General features: G+C 37.9%; 2 protein-coding genes across 20 annotated transcripts in view; both read left to right on the top strand.

Annotated features, from left to right (window-relative positions):
* The window catches only part of EPB41L2 (erythrocyte membrane protein band 4.1 like 2), an 83,781-nt gene that overhangs the window by 54,296 nt on the left and 15,051 nt on the right, over positions 1 to 14,434 (top strand). For 9 of the 19 annotated variants that reach the window (XM_083607619.1, XM_083607632.1, XM_083607636.1 and 6 more), the window contains 5 exons: positions 332 to 429; positions 4,276 to 4,448; positions 5,159 to 5,328; positions 11,303 to 11,365; positions 13,598 to 13,744. In XM_083607619.1, coding sequence (XP_083463745.1) covers positions 332 to 429; positions 4,276 to 4,448; positions 5,159 to 5,328; positions 11,303 to 11,365; positions 13,598 to 13,744 — 651 coding nt within the window. Of the gene's footprint in view, positions 1 to 331; positions 430 to 4,275; positions 4,449 to 5,158; positions 5,329 to 11,068; positions 11,102 to 11,302; positions 11,366 to 13,597; positions 13,745 to 14,434 lie in introns of all 19 variants that reach the window. The other 10 variants (XM_083607634.1, XM_083607621.1, XM_083607627.1 and 7 more) reach the window with 3 other exon arrangements.
* LOC310759991 (uncharacterized protein) lies at positions 5,335 to 8,187 on the top strand. The gene has a single exon (XM_083607846.1). The coding sequence runs from the start codon at positions 6,594 to 6,596 to the stop codon at positions 7,245 to 7,247; it is 654 nt and encodes a 217-aa protein (XP_083463972.1). The 5' UTR covers positions 5,335 to 6,593; the 3' UTR covers positions 7,248 to 8,187.

Below are 14,434 nucleotides of genomic sequence, written 5' to 3'. Positions count from 1 at the left end.
GCCAAAGCACACATGCAACAATTTCTGCTGTCACAGCAAGCAAGCTTTAGTTTAGAAAGAGCTTGCCTTTTTTTGGATCTTGGAAAAATATGGCTACTACCTATAGAGTTGCTTGTGAATGTATTCATTCTCTTTTTGGGGAAAAAGTGTAGTTATTACTGTATGCAATTCAAGCAGTGCTGTTTTGTTAGAAATATGAAAACTCCGGAGTGTTTCTAATCTTGAGAAGGGAGATATGCTGTAGTTGAAATAACTGCACTCTTAAATTGTAAGACTAGACAACAGTTATTTCTAGAATTTGTGCTAATTTTGGTGTTTGTAATCTTTATAGTTGGAACAGTTTGAGAGTACTATTGGGTTTAAGCTGCCAAACCATCGGGCTGCGAAGAAATTATGGAAGGTTTGTGTGGAGCATCATACATTTTATAGGTAATTTTTAAAACGTTCCTTAGTTATGGGGTCACCATATCCTCTGGGGAGAATAGCAGCTTTGAGAGGGCAGTTTTGATTGAAAATGGCCTGTGGGTTGAGGGCACCCTTCCCCTGCCACTGTTTCAATGAAATTTGCAATCTGTTAAAAGCAAACAAATGTTAGGAAGTCCCACATTCTGTTTTATTTTGCCTTGGTAATATCCTGCATCCTAATACATGAACCATCAAATTTCTAACTATCTTTGCTGAGTAAAATCAACTCTGCAAATTTTCCACTATTACTAAAAAACACAACAACTTTTAGAGTATTTTTTTCTCACTTCTGTCTTAGAATATTTGTTTTCTTGCAACAGTGTTGAGATTATATGATCTCTTTAACCATGAACCATGTTACTGCTGTAGTATTTTCAGAGAGCTCAAACTGGCATATATGAAACTACAGTATTTCAGATTGATTGTATGTACCTATGACATCTTTATATGTAGTTTGTACATGTCATCATCAGTGTTGTGCATAACTCTTCACCTGCAAACAAGAGTAATGGATTTCCTCCGAGTGTGATGCTTAAGGGGGGAAAATTGGGATGTTGGGAAAGAAGTCATAAGAAAGTGTTTTGTGAACTAAAGGCAGGATATACGTTTTAAATAAAAATGATTCTGCAGCAGGGTCATCACTCAGATTATGGATGTATATCATAATAAGATGAAAGTATCTTCATTAATAAACATAAATAATGCATTTAATGCATGTCCAGGAAGTTGAGTGGACCAGGAGCAATACCTAGATGATAAAGGCCATTTTGTACTGATAATGGCAATTTGGTCGTTCATTTGCTTGATTTGCTTATCTTCATTTAAAAAGAGTAATTAAAACAGCAAACTTTAACATAATTTAAAGCTCATACAGTAGAAGCAATAAAAGTAACAGTATTAAAACTCAAACTGAATAGAAAACACATAGACCAGGTTTTTACCTGGTCCATGAAGGAAAGCAACACAGTTGCCAACCCACATCTTTGAAAAGTATTCTATATTAAAATGTCACAACAAGAAGCTCTGTCTCCAGTAGTCATCCACTCAACCACTAATAGTCAGACTTATTGGGCTTATGTTCTCCATAGACTGCCAGGTTAATCCAGGTGAAAACCATCCTTCAGATGCCCTGATCAGAAGCCATTTAGGATTTTTTAGGTTATGCCAGCAGTATGAATGCTGTCCAGAAACAGACTGGAAGCCACTGTAGTTTAAACATGTATATGATTCTGGTTTTGCAACAACTCGGTAATCTCACTGCAGTATTTTGAACTGACGTATCTGATGCTTTTAAAAAGCAGTCCCACATGCAGCACATTTTAGTAATCTCAGTGAATATGCTCAGAATAGGACTTACTTGTTATTCAGGAAGGGGTCCCGCTAGTGCATCAACCAAAGTTGGTGAAATGCTCTTTGGGTTTCCAAAGGCTAGATTAATGTTTTGGTCATGAATCAAAAGCCTCCAGCTACTGACTGTAGCAGAAGAGGCTCTGCGGTCTTTCAAGGTGGTGGTTCTCCTTTCATAGCTGGCAGTGGGAAGGATGATTTTGTATTCTTTCGATGGATTTTGCTGTAATCCTAAACAGATTTATTCAGGAATATATTTCCATTTTACTTCTAAATAAATGAATACAGTATGATCTGACTTTTGAAACAGTCTCTAAACAGGAAAAAAATAATATTTGCTGACCGGTCAGCCTCTTTTTAGACCATTTCAAATTACAGATTTATTCTGTGACATTTTCATAGAATACAATTTAATTGGATTCTATTCCAATCAGAAATAGCTGTTTGGGTAAGGAGGGAGAATGTACTGCATGTATCAAATCCTGTTCCTACTGATGGTCACCATGCAGAAAATCCGCAGATTTAAATCATCCTGATTTAAAAATAATCTGGCTTCTGTGTGTTCCAAGAAAAAAGCTATGCCAGCAAGACTTTGAAAGACTATTCACATAAACACGAGCAATATAACTGTTGCAGCAAGTGTAATTCTAATAGTTAAAGCTGTTTTTTTAGAAAGGTCGTATTTATTACACCCATACACAACCCCACCCCCCTTAGATGAGGTATGGGGATAGGACAAATACTGTTCTATCACTGCCATTCAATTCACTGGAAATACTGTGCAGGGGTTCCATGCAGATCCCTTTTGAATAAATGGATGCTCGGTGGCATCACTGTCAGGGGCTTATCTTCCCATTGCTTTTAGTTAGTCATCTCCCCATAGTCATCTAGTTAATGGCTTTGCCAGCTGACTCTAAGGAGTTGATTGGCAAAAGAATGCAGCAGTTTTAGCTGCCATTGTTACCATTGTAGGAGGAGATTCAGACCAGAAGGTTCCCATAGTGGAGTAGCTTATTAGTAGTAGCAGTTGACTAACCTTCATGGGGCCAGTTAAGATTGCCTAGCCTGGGAGATCTTGGGTGGAACTGTTTCATGGAATCTACAGAACCCTGTGGTTTTCCTCCTTTACCTGGAGAAAATAGGCATGGGGTCTAACAGGGCATGTTGATGGGGAAAGCTGACGGATGCTACATTTTTCTGCTTAAGCTGGGCCTGTGGTTAGCACTTGTGTTTGGCTTCAGATGTTGGAGCACAGAATTTGAGGTTAGTATGTATGCACCCAACTTTTTTGTTCTTGTTTTGGGGAATGTGCTGGATGCTTGTATGCATACACCATTTTTAGGGTAAATAGTGATGATTAAATATATATTACATATCCATTTCCTTTTGCTTGCCATCTGAAGACAGGGTGTCAATAATAACATAGATCTAATGCAAAACTTGCATTTCAGATTTACAGATAGCTTGTTAGGAAGAGAAGACTAGGTTCAAATGTTCTTTCTTATATGTTATCTCCCTTTGCAGGAAGTAGTGTGACTTGGGAAACATGCAGTCTTTCATTTGTATTCTAAAACAGTACTGGTCTGTAAGGGTTGTACTATAAGATTTTTATGAAAGCTTTTAATTTACTTTTATATAGTGTTTCTTGGTGATTGTTTTTAATGTCTGAGATACCTAATATTCTGTGTGATTTGGAGAATATTTTGTACCCATACTTTTCAGTTCTTTGTATAACCAAGATTGGTAAATTAAAGCATCCTTGAAAATATCCCAAATAAGGAAGTAATTAGGTTTTTCTCTTATTAAGAGATTAAAAGTTTATCTCAGCAGGGTAGAGAATTAAAAACAGAAATTATTGCTATAGCAAGAGGAGAGCTATGTCTGTAAATGAAAAATGATTCACATTTTTCCACTGTGCATGTGGCATGTAACCATGCAGTAGTAAAAGAAACATTTTTAAATATGCTCTTCAACCCATTTTTTAAAAAGAAAAGTGTTCTTAATTAATGTCTTCAACAGGATCAAAAGTCAAAAATCACGGACAACTTTGGTCCTTTTTTTATATACTGGGATTGGCTATTCCCACTAGCCCTATGTGGGCCTGCAAGAAGGTTAACCTCAGACGAGTGCATGGCTGTAGCTACCACTTCTTGAAGGCCACCTCCATGTTTTAACCCCATGTTTATTAGACAGGGGTGGAGGAACTCTGGCCCACTAGCCATTCTTGGCCTGCCTGGCAGTCCAGTTTGGCTCATGAGCCCATGTGTGGACACTGAGTAAAGGACTACTTTGCATATGCAATGTAAGGTGCAAGGCTGCTTATTTGGCCCTGCTCCCACATTGCTCTAAGAGCAACAGTGCCTGAGCAGGTATCTGACATGCTTTTGGAATATGGATTTTTTTATAGTTTTGAAATACCTTTGAATATGGTGACTTGTTTCCTTTTTCTTTTGGGGGTTATAGGCTTGTATCTCCAGAGCAGCCTGCCAAGGCCAAGTTCCTGACACTAGGTTCCAAGTTCCGCTACAGTGGGCGTACTCAAGCACAGACACGGCAGGCTAGCACTCTCATAGACAGACCTGCTCCGTACTTCGAACGGACCTCAAGCAAACGTGTTTCCAGGAGTCTTGATGGTGGTAAGAGTCTAACCAAAACTAGTGAACTCCTAATATGTGCCACACATAGCTTCTTCAGAGAAATTAAAACTGAATATTCAGATAAACTTCTTGTTTGAACTTAGTGTATAGTGCTTAGTAAAGCATTTAGGGCCAGCACTTACAGAGGGTATAAAACCATTATGTTTATGTACCAGGATGGAATTTAAGATATTGAAACATTTTTGTATCGAAACACATTCATAGACCTGAGTTATCAGAATGTGTGTCATTTTTACAACACCGCAGTTGCTTTGTCTTAGAGCCCCTCCTCCTGGTGGATACTAAATATTGTCAATATAGCATTAACATTATGTGTGGTCTTTTGATTTATCTCCTCATTCCTGAATGTATGAAAATTGTTCAGTGATATTTGCTTGATGTTATCATTTGCCAATATACCTTTATAGCTGACCTTTAGCACCTCACAACTTTCTATAACAAACAAACAAACAAACAAATCACTTTCTTCAACATTTAGTCACTATATTTAAAAATGTTCCAAAGTTTATTTCACCCAAATTGTTTACTGGCATATCACGTACCCAGTTTCTTTTTCTGTTGATTTTCTGACTAAAAACAGAATACACTGGAACCTTAAACAATAGACAATACTTGTCTCACAAAGAGCAAGGTACTGTGGAATATTTCTCTCAAACATAGTTGAATTAACTAAACCTATTTTTTTGTAGCTCCAGTGGGTATTGCAGACCAGAGCCTGCTTAAGGACTTTTCTGCTACAGCTATGGGGCCTGCTGGTGATAGGATCTTTGAAGCTTCCGGACAGTTCAAATCAAAAGATGGGGAAGGTAGAGATGAGGATGGAGGCATAAGTAAAATGCCACAATTAGGAGATGGAAAGGTAAGATTGCTGATGTTTTTCAGCTTTGTGGAAATAATTGATTTTGGAAATGTATTAAAACCAACTGCTGCATTAGTGGAGCTGCACTTCAGCTAATAATTTTGTGGCTGGGTTTTTTGCACAGGATGACCCACCTATATAGAGGCAGGCCTTAGGTACCCATATAAACTGGTGAAAGCTGCTAAAGAGCAGTTTTTCTAGAAGGCAGTTACTCTTCCCTAGATTAGTGTACCTGGCAACAAAAAGAGAGGGACTGTGTTCATCACCTCCTAGTTGTGGAAAGAGCAGGTAAAGTCCTGCAATCTTGTCCAAGGGCATCTTATTTGGTAATAAGCTGCTCTGGAGCAGAGCTAATATATTTGCTTCAGAACTCCCTGCAACTAGCTCCATTCAGTTGTGTGAAAGTGAAATCAATTTGCATATATAATTCATTTTATGATTTATTCATACTTGTGCTACCTATAGTTACATTATGCAACCACAGCTGCCATCTTCTATGAATAACTCTGCAGAAGAAAACATAATTAAGTGTAACACACATGTTTTATACTAGCTTTTATCATTTGTGTGCTTGAAGCACAATACTAGGAAATTTATTTTATAATGTGAGGGGAATCAATGTGAGATATGGACATTTAAACTTTATTTTCCTTTCCATATTGACAGGTTAGAAACATGCATTAATTTGAGCTTTTTCTGGCACACACAGCGTGGAATCACCTTACTAAGAATACTTTGAGATTTGATTCAATCTTTTTTTTTTTTTAAGGTTGTAATCCACTGAATTATCTGTGGAATATTTGTATTTTGACGGTTACACTTTTAAATTTAGCACTTTCAAAGGAAAACCTGTAGTTGGAAACATTGTCCTCATGCTGATGTCTCTCCCCTGCCCACTTTCTGTAGAAGCTTTGAATGTCTGTCTGCTTTCATCTATTGTGACTGCACTACTACAGTTCCAAACTACAGAATTCTTCACAGCCTTACAAGGTGGCAGAAATAAAAATAATTTTTTTTGAGATGATATAATCCAGGTATTTGGATTATATGTTGTTGTATTTGAATACAATTGGGGCTAATGAATGTTTGTGGCATCCATATTGTAATGGTAGTGCTGTCCCTACTTCTGAATAAACGTTCTCACTAACAAGTTTCTTCCCTCCTCCCTCTTTTGTGCATTCCTTCTGCCCCTCAAATGTGCATTTATATCATAGTCTCTCATCTGCATCTGGGACTGGACTCTCCCCCTCCTCCAGTCAACATACATGCATCAGCTTTCACTTCCCAATCATTCTTATTCATTTTGTTCCCAAAACCTACCTGCTATCCCTGAAATGGATATATTTTCAGACATTTCAGAGGATGATCATCTTGGTAAACCCATGTATACACCCTCAGATACCATAGTCTGCAGCCCTGTGAAAGAAACACCAGTTCATGGTATAAATGAACCGAAGTTCCCAACTAATCACTTGGAACTTATGGATATTTTGGTGGCTGACCATTGTCTCCCTCTTGCTATAGAGAGAGCTGCTCATAAAAATACTGATCATGAAGATTCTGTGTCTCATTTTCCAGTTAGTGCAAGCAAACCTTTTCCTTTCAATTTCCCTTCTCTGCTTGATGAGAATGGTTACATTAGCTTTCCTAGCCTTCCAGAAGTTTGCATCTCGTTCCTCCCACCTTATATTCAGCATTATATTCCCATTACTTCTCCCTCATTCATTCCCTCCTTCTTCCTCATCTTTGTGCTGCTTCTCTGTACCATCCACTCTATTCCTTTCTCACTCACATTGTCCCTTCCTGTTGCTCTGTCCCTCTGCTACCTGGAGCCTAAGGCAATTTCTCTGACCACCTCTAATGACACTGCTCTAAAAGACAAAGCTGAGGAAGAGGAGGTGTGTAACTTTGTTGTCTAAATTGCCACTTGCCTGTAGATTTGTTTGGGTGTACTAAGAGAGAAGTTCAACCTTCATCCTTTCAGCATGAGGCTGCAGACTCCCCCCCCTTTTTTTTTTGAAAAAAAGAATTCCTTCTGCAGATATTTACGCATCTATCTTCATAAAATCTAGTGTTTTTAAAAAGCATTCACAATTTTTTCACTTCAAACAGTCCTTTTAAGGACCTTCTCATACATATACTGCTTATATCCCAGTGGTATTGAGAGACCATAGTTAGGTGCTGTATACAGCGGTACCTAGGTTCTTGAACTTAATCTGTTCCGGGAGTCCATTTGACTCCCGAAACCGTTCAAAAATCCTGCACTCAAGCGGAAGCAGCATCGGATGTTCGGCTTCCAAAAAACATTCGCAAACCAGAACAGTTATTTCTGGGTTTGTGGCATTTGGGAGCAGATTTGTTCCGCAACTAAGCCATTCGGGAACCAAGGTTCCAGTGTACTATCTTTGCGAAGAACTGTGTACAGTTTGACTGCAGCCATTCTGAAAAAGGGATACAGCGATCTCACAACAGCCCTGTGTACATCCCTCATATGGAGGTGCTGTTCCTTACAAAATGTCTGTCAGAACCCACTGAGTCCACATATTTCTGGATATGATCAGAGGCAATCTCAGGCTCCTTTCCCCCCATAGCAAGGAGAAGTATACCCCACCCCCGCTGTACCTTGTGCCCTTGTCAGAGGAGCCCGTGTGTTTGCTTGGCCGCCCAGAGCAGTGGAGGAATGGCTCAGGGAGCATGCAGATGGGCAGGCAGATTCTAAGCCTCAGCCTACACGGTTGGCATGGGCCAACATTAACCCTTAGGTACACTCCTGGATAGGTACGCTCAAATGGGATCTGCCAAAAATATTAGCTAATTGTTAGACACAGTACTTTGCAGCACAGCTTAGCATTTATTGAGGGGAAGAAAATGATTTCTTAATTGCCTTCCCATAATCCATATTCTTCTCCTACTTTTTAGTTCTTCTCTAGCACTGACCAGTACTTGAAATTCCTTGTTCAAGGAACAAGTTCAGCAACTGTTTATCATTTTGAGAATAAGTATGTGAGCCTTGAACTTGTGTGCTTGTCATTTGCTACACCCACAGAGAGATTGGAAGCATTCATTTCCATTTTTTGGTAGCTACGATTAAGTGGTGGTACATCCAAACCAAGTTAGTAAACTATAGTAGAAAAGAAGCAAATGAACTTCAAACCATGGTTTGCTGGCTTATTTCCATGAACTAGTAACCCAGATGTATAATAAAACTTAACAAAATGTTTTAAGTGGTGCCTTTTATACTCCAACCTACATTCCAATGAAGTAAAATATTCCACGGCCAAAAGTTCTGATGTAAAAAAATGTCTTTCCCTGGGTCAGTTTTTTTCTCTTTAAATGAGATTTAAAATTTTTTCCAATGTATTAACATAAGCTGGAACAAAAAAAGCATTTTTTTGCCCCAATGATTATTTTTTAAAAATGAAACTTTGGGGGTACTTTTATCTGCATCACCGGACCAGATTTTAATGGGAAGGGAGGAAAGTGCCCCAATATTTTAAGATTTGTGGGTGAAAAAAGTACATAGCTCAATCAATAAACTCTTTGTGGTACCTCTTCAGTGCATGCATGTACTGAAAGAAACCTGTAAATGATATAGTTGGGAAAAAATTAAGTGATTGAAATTTGGGGCCGTTGCTTACTAGTGTGTTCAGTTCTGCATAAAATCTGCAGCAGAAAAGTGCATCAGGGATGCAATTTCGGCTCCAAGGTCTGAGTTAGGGTTAATAATAGTTTAGGGTTTGGGCATAATGATAAATTGTGGTTAATTGAGAGAATAGGAGGCCAAAGGCTTATATACGTTCAATAAAATCATTGTTTCTCATCACATCTGAACTTGACCATGTGTCAGTTCTGAAATTCAGTTTAGCTTTTTGGGTAGTAGGTAGAGAGGGTGGAGAGAGAAGTTTTTTTGTTTTAGTTTTTAACGAGGGTGTTGAATTTTAACCAGTACAATTTTAACATTGTCAGGTACAAAATTATCTTAATCTACCTTAGTCTAGCATACTCCTACTTGGCTAAAATTGTCAGGATTACTTTGAATGCAATTTATATATGCATGGATTTTTAAAAAGCTATACTTTAATGTTAATGTTGATAAGTTAAACCTCTTGACTATGTCCATATGCTTTGACTGGGTAACACTGTCTGCATTCCATAGGGCAAATGCAATTGCAGTATTTTAAAAAAGCATACTATGAAGATTTAAAGCAGAAAATTGTAGCCTCTCAAGCAGGGAAATCCTTCCGGTGAGCTAGCTGCCTGTGGTTGATAATGCCAGAATTATAAATATATATCAGATAGAAATGATTGTACAGTTTCTGAAGAAAGTCAGACAGCAAGATGGGAAACATTTATAGAAACCCCAAAATAGCGTGCATAACTACACTGAGAACCTGGAGACCTGTTGCCAACCAGACACAGACAGGACTGGGCCAGTTAAACCAGTGGTCCAACTCTACATAGGACAGCTATATACAGCTGTGTTCAGTGCGATACTTGTATCCCTAATTTCAGTGTAATCTAATATGCCAATTTGTGTATTACGGTGACTATTTGCTCATTTAATCGATTAAACACTTTTGATGCTACATTGCAGCAAGAATTCCAAAAACCTCAGATAAAGGTGGGACTGAGATAAATATATCCTGATAATGTGTTTGGTACACACTATACTTTCCCTTTCATATAGTTACTAGTAAGAGATGTGTGTGATAAAAGTAAAATAGTTGTTAAAACAATGACCTTAAACTAATAGAGGTTGGTTTAATATCTGGCAATTCATATATTGATTCATTTTTATTTTGTGGGGACATAATTACTTTGATTAAAATTGTATTCCAGGTGCCTCTTGCAAGTCACTCTTAGTTAGCTAACCTATAACACCAAGCCATAATTTGATACTACATGAACAAAGCTTCTGCTCATGTACTGCATTTCCTCTTCTCATCTCATGTTTCACTTTGGTTTGTTACTTCCTCTTTAGTGCAAACCATAATTTTCTGTTGCATCCAGAGCACTGAACTGTGGTTTGTGCTTTCCCTCCAAACAAGAGCTGGCATTCAGCTACAAACTGTGATTTATAATCCTGGTGGTTTGTAAGTAACAGCAAACTTCAGTTCGAACTAAAGAGCAAGTTATTAAACTGGAGTGCATGGGGAGGAGAAGGGAGTGCACAAGCATTTGGCTCATTCACAGAGCCCAAAATAATGGTTTAATGTTATACCTGAAGTCTGCAATATATATTTTTATGTGAAATCCCAAAAAGCACAAAACAAACCATTCAAATACCATTCAACCATCTCTCAGCATTTAACAATACAAATGTAATTTCCCCTGTATAGTTTTTAACAGTAAACGTACTATAGATATATTCTGTGTTGGTATTGCAATCACTCTTCTTCAGTGTTCAGAATTCAAGCTGATCTCTTCACCTTCAGATTTTTTAAAAAATATTTCAAACTGTGGAGAAAAATAAGCAAGCACGATGGTTGTAGAGAGACAGACAAATCTTCCATTTTCCATTTCACCTATACCAAAAATTACTTCAGCCATTTCTACAGTGTTGTAGGTGGAAGACTGCAGTGGTTTAATAACTTGAGCAGCATCCGAGGCAAAAACAATAAAGGTTTGTAAATAGAGCACATTGTTTGTAGTATTTCTAAACAAAAGACCATGTGCTACTTCAGTGTCTACACTAATGAGTGTTTTCTTTTGCTGACCTCTGGGTGGTTCCTCTACATAGGCACAAATAGAAGAGGAGGAAATTCACAAGGAGGTGGATATTTTCAATTACACCTGGTTGTTGCCTGCTATTATCAGTGCTTGAGGCTGCTGTTGATTATGTTTGCATAGTGGCTACCCCTGTTTTATTTTAAAAGCCCCATTTATTGAACTTTTAAACACTTTTTTTGTTGTGTTGATGATCATGGGTTGTTGTTTTTCCGTGTCTTCTTTTGTGTGTGCTTTAATTTTACAGACCTTTTCCTTGAGAATAGATGGGGAAAATATTTATGTCAGACATAGCAATTTAATGTTGGAGGTTTGTATAATCTAAGGAGTACTTTTCTGTCCTCATGGGCTGCCAGGCTGCATGAGATTGGAGGTCACTTGCAGGCTGTTCTAGGCACAGTGCATGAAATGCATGGGGGTGTTCGACTTGGACATGCATGTTGAAAACCAATCTTAGTCACTGTAAATGAATGAATTTAAGTATGCAGCTGTTAATACATATTGGAATGGCAAGTAGAACTTATAGCCCTGTTTAGATGTTAATATTTGGAGGAAATCTGTTTTTTAAAGACTTGCCAAAATGGATGAGGATGCACCATCTAGAATTCAAATGCATGTTTCCTTTTACATTTCCTATGCATAACTGGAAATGTGAGGCAATGAATGCTATTAAAAAATGATGCAGTAAAATTAGAACCAGGAAGTTCTTTGTTCTCTTCCTGGAATCCTAGAGAGCTGAATCTAATTCTATAGTAAAATAATACTTACACCGTGAAGTAATTCGTGCTTTATTTGTTGTGATACCAGGAGGCACTATATTGCCTTTGGAATGAAATTATGAATGGTAGATTCTTTTGGCAGCCATATTGAGTAAATATTGTTTATCTATTACATCCAAATAGTCATTCAAAGTAACAAAACTCTGGATCCAGAAGTGCAAGCTTTGTCATCCAAATTGGGCTATTTGCACTGTTAGATTTAGATGATGTCAATTATTTGTATACATGCAAAAACATTACATTAAAATCTTCAGATTTACAGTAACCTTACTAATATGTTATGTTGCTTTTTGGCAGCTTCCGATAACTAAATACATACTTTGTATAATTTTACTAAAACACTGTAAAGTGTACTGCATAACGTTGCATTGAACAAATCCAAGAAATGTGCCTGGTCTCAACCCAACATTCTTTTTGAAAATACTCTATTGACTCAAACTGTGATAAATCTCTACCAATTGGTTGTTGTTTTTTTGTTACTTAGATTGTTACTAAAGGTACTAGTTGTACCCCTTGGAAGTTTTTGCTGCTTTTACACCTTCAAAGCTCATAGTGCCATACACATGGAAGTCTGGAGGGCAATATTTTGGCTAATTAAATGCCAACACGAAAAACCTCCAGTTGTCCTCCTCCCCCAACAGACTATGGAAAAATGTCCTTTCTCCATGCTGTCCTTGTCACTTATCTCTCTCCCCCTGCCAGTGTTTCTTCTATCCCAGAGCCTGCTTCCCAACCCAATATTCCAGACACTCTTTTTCTTCCTTCCCTCTTCTTGATATGCATGCTATCTTATTGCCCCTCTAGTACAAGGTTATATCTGAAAGCCAGCTTTCAGCATGATTGAATTATGTCATTGAGCATAATGCCATATTATTTTATGGTGCCTTCAGATGTGGTTTGAAAATTAGTTGCAGCGTGGATTCTAGCCCTAGCACACACAGACACACACACACAGAGAGAGAGAGAGAGGGGGGGGGGGAGAGAGAGAGAGAGAGAGAGACCCACACCCATGTCTTAAGAATGACATACTGCTTCAAAGGAACTTCAGAGAATTGTAGCTGGAGAATTGGGAAGTGCAAGCTTTCACTATGTTTGTTTAAATAAATTATAAAGCAAGATGCCTAAATTATTTCTGGTCACGCAGCATTTCCTGTGTGTTGTACTGCTTTTCCCTACAGAGTGGGTAAGCTCATGGTTGCTGTACTTTGCAACACAGAAACAGTTGAAGCCACAATTCTTTACCTACCATCTTCTCACATGAGAGTCACTGGTGTCCATGGTGGCGGGGAGGGGGCAAACTATGCTCTCAAAGCTAAGTGTACATTAATAGAATGCTTGATCCCCATCCTCTCACAGTAAATAGTGCCATGTACTTTTGTGGGCAAAAGATGGCGTGTTTATCCTGGATATTATTGGGGTGAAGGCAAACCCTGCTTTTCATCTAGAGACTGGGTGGCCTGGTCTTCACTTTTAGGGAGTGCGTCATAATTATGGGTATTTTGCCCTTATAGTGACAAAAATAAACATTTGCTCTGTGACTAAGTGTTCTACATCTCAGAAACTGCCTTGTAGCTCAATTTGATAATACTGTAAAGATTAAGAAAAGAAAAAGCACATAATATCATAGTAAGAAAAGAGAATACTTTAAATAAGTAAATTACTCAATCTGGATATCCCAGGCACTTTTCATGGTGTGTTTTTTTAAAAAATGGTTTATGTTTGTCACATGTTGTCCTACCTTTTTTACATTACACGTTGCTTAGGACCTGGATAAGACCCAGGATGAATTACTGAAGCATCAGGCTAGCATTAGTGAACTCAAGCGCAATTTTATGGAATCCACTCCTGAGCCACGCCCTAATGAATGGGAAAAGCGGCGTATCACACCTCTGTCTCTACAGACACAAGGGGTATGTCACTGAAGACCCTTGTCAGCATGCATAGCCACAAAATTAAGAAAATAGTTGACCTATACATTGTGTTTCAGTATTAACAAGGAAGATACGGGGTGTTTCTTTGTTGCTAATGTGACATTTGTTTGCTGCTAACACATTAACATTGTGTGCATCTGTTGCTTTCTGTTTGCAAAAATTTCAAAGTAACTACATTGCTTTTTAGGTTGATAAAGCAAGAATGAAGTAGTTATTAATAATATAATTTGAGAGTTTTAGATAAAGAGTGTGGAATGTCAGTTTACAGTGCAGCTCCAAGTATATTCACTCCAAGTCCCTAAGTCGTTTCATTGCCTCACCATTTACAGTAATTTGGAGGCGGAAGTACTTCAACAGGAGGAAAAGGGGTAAGGGAAAAACAATTCACAACCCTCCCTCCAAAAAAGGTACTACAGAAAAAGTTATTCTTGAATGCACTCCAATTTAGTGGTGTTATGCCTAATGCATTTTGAGTGAACCTCTGTCAGGCAACTAAAAAGCAGATTCAGAAAATTCAACTTGGCCATTATCATAAAATGTATAATGCTAAAATGACATTCAAATGTATTTATATAGTATTGAGAATGCTAATAGGATTTAAATTCCAGTATCAGTAAGCTCCAGTCTTCTATTTACAGTTTTCAATGTGTGTGTCCTTTAAAAAAAGAA

This window comes from Podarcis filfolensis (assembly GCF_964270895.1).
Source record: "Podarcis filfolensis genome assembly, chromosome: 3".
In the NCBI taxonomy this organism is placed as follows: domain Eukaryota; kingdom Metazoa; phylum Chordata; class Lepidosauria; order Squamata; family Lacertidae; genus Podarcis; species Podarcis filfolensis.
Note: the sequence above shows the minus strand (reverse complement) of the source record. Positions and strands in the feature narration are given on the sequence as shown.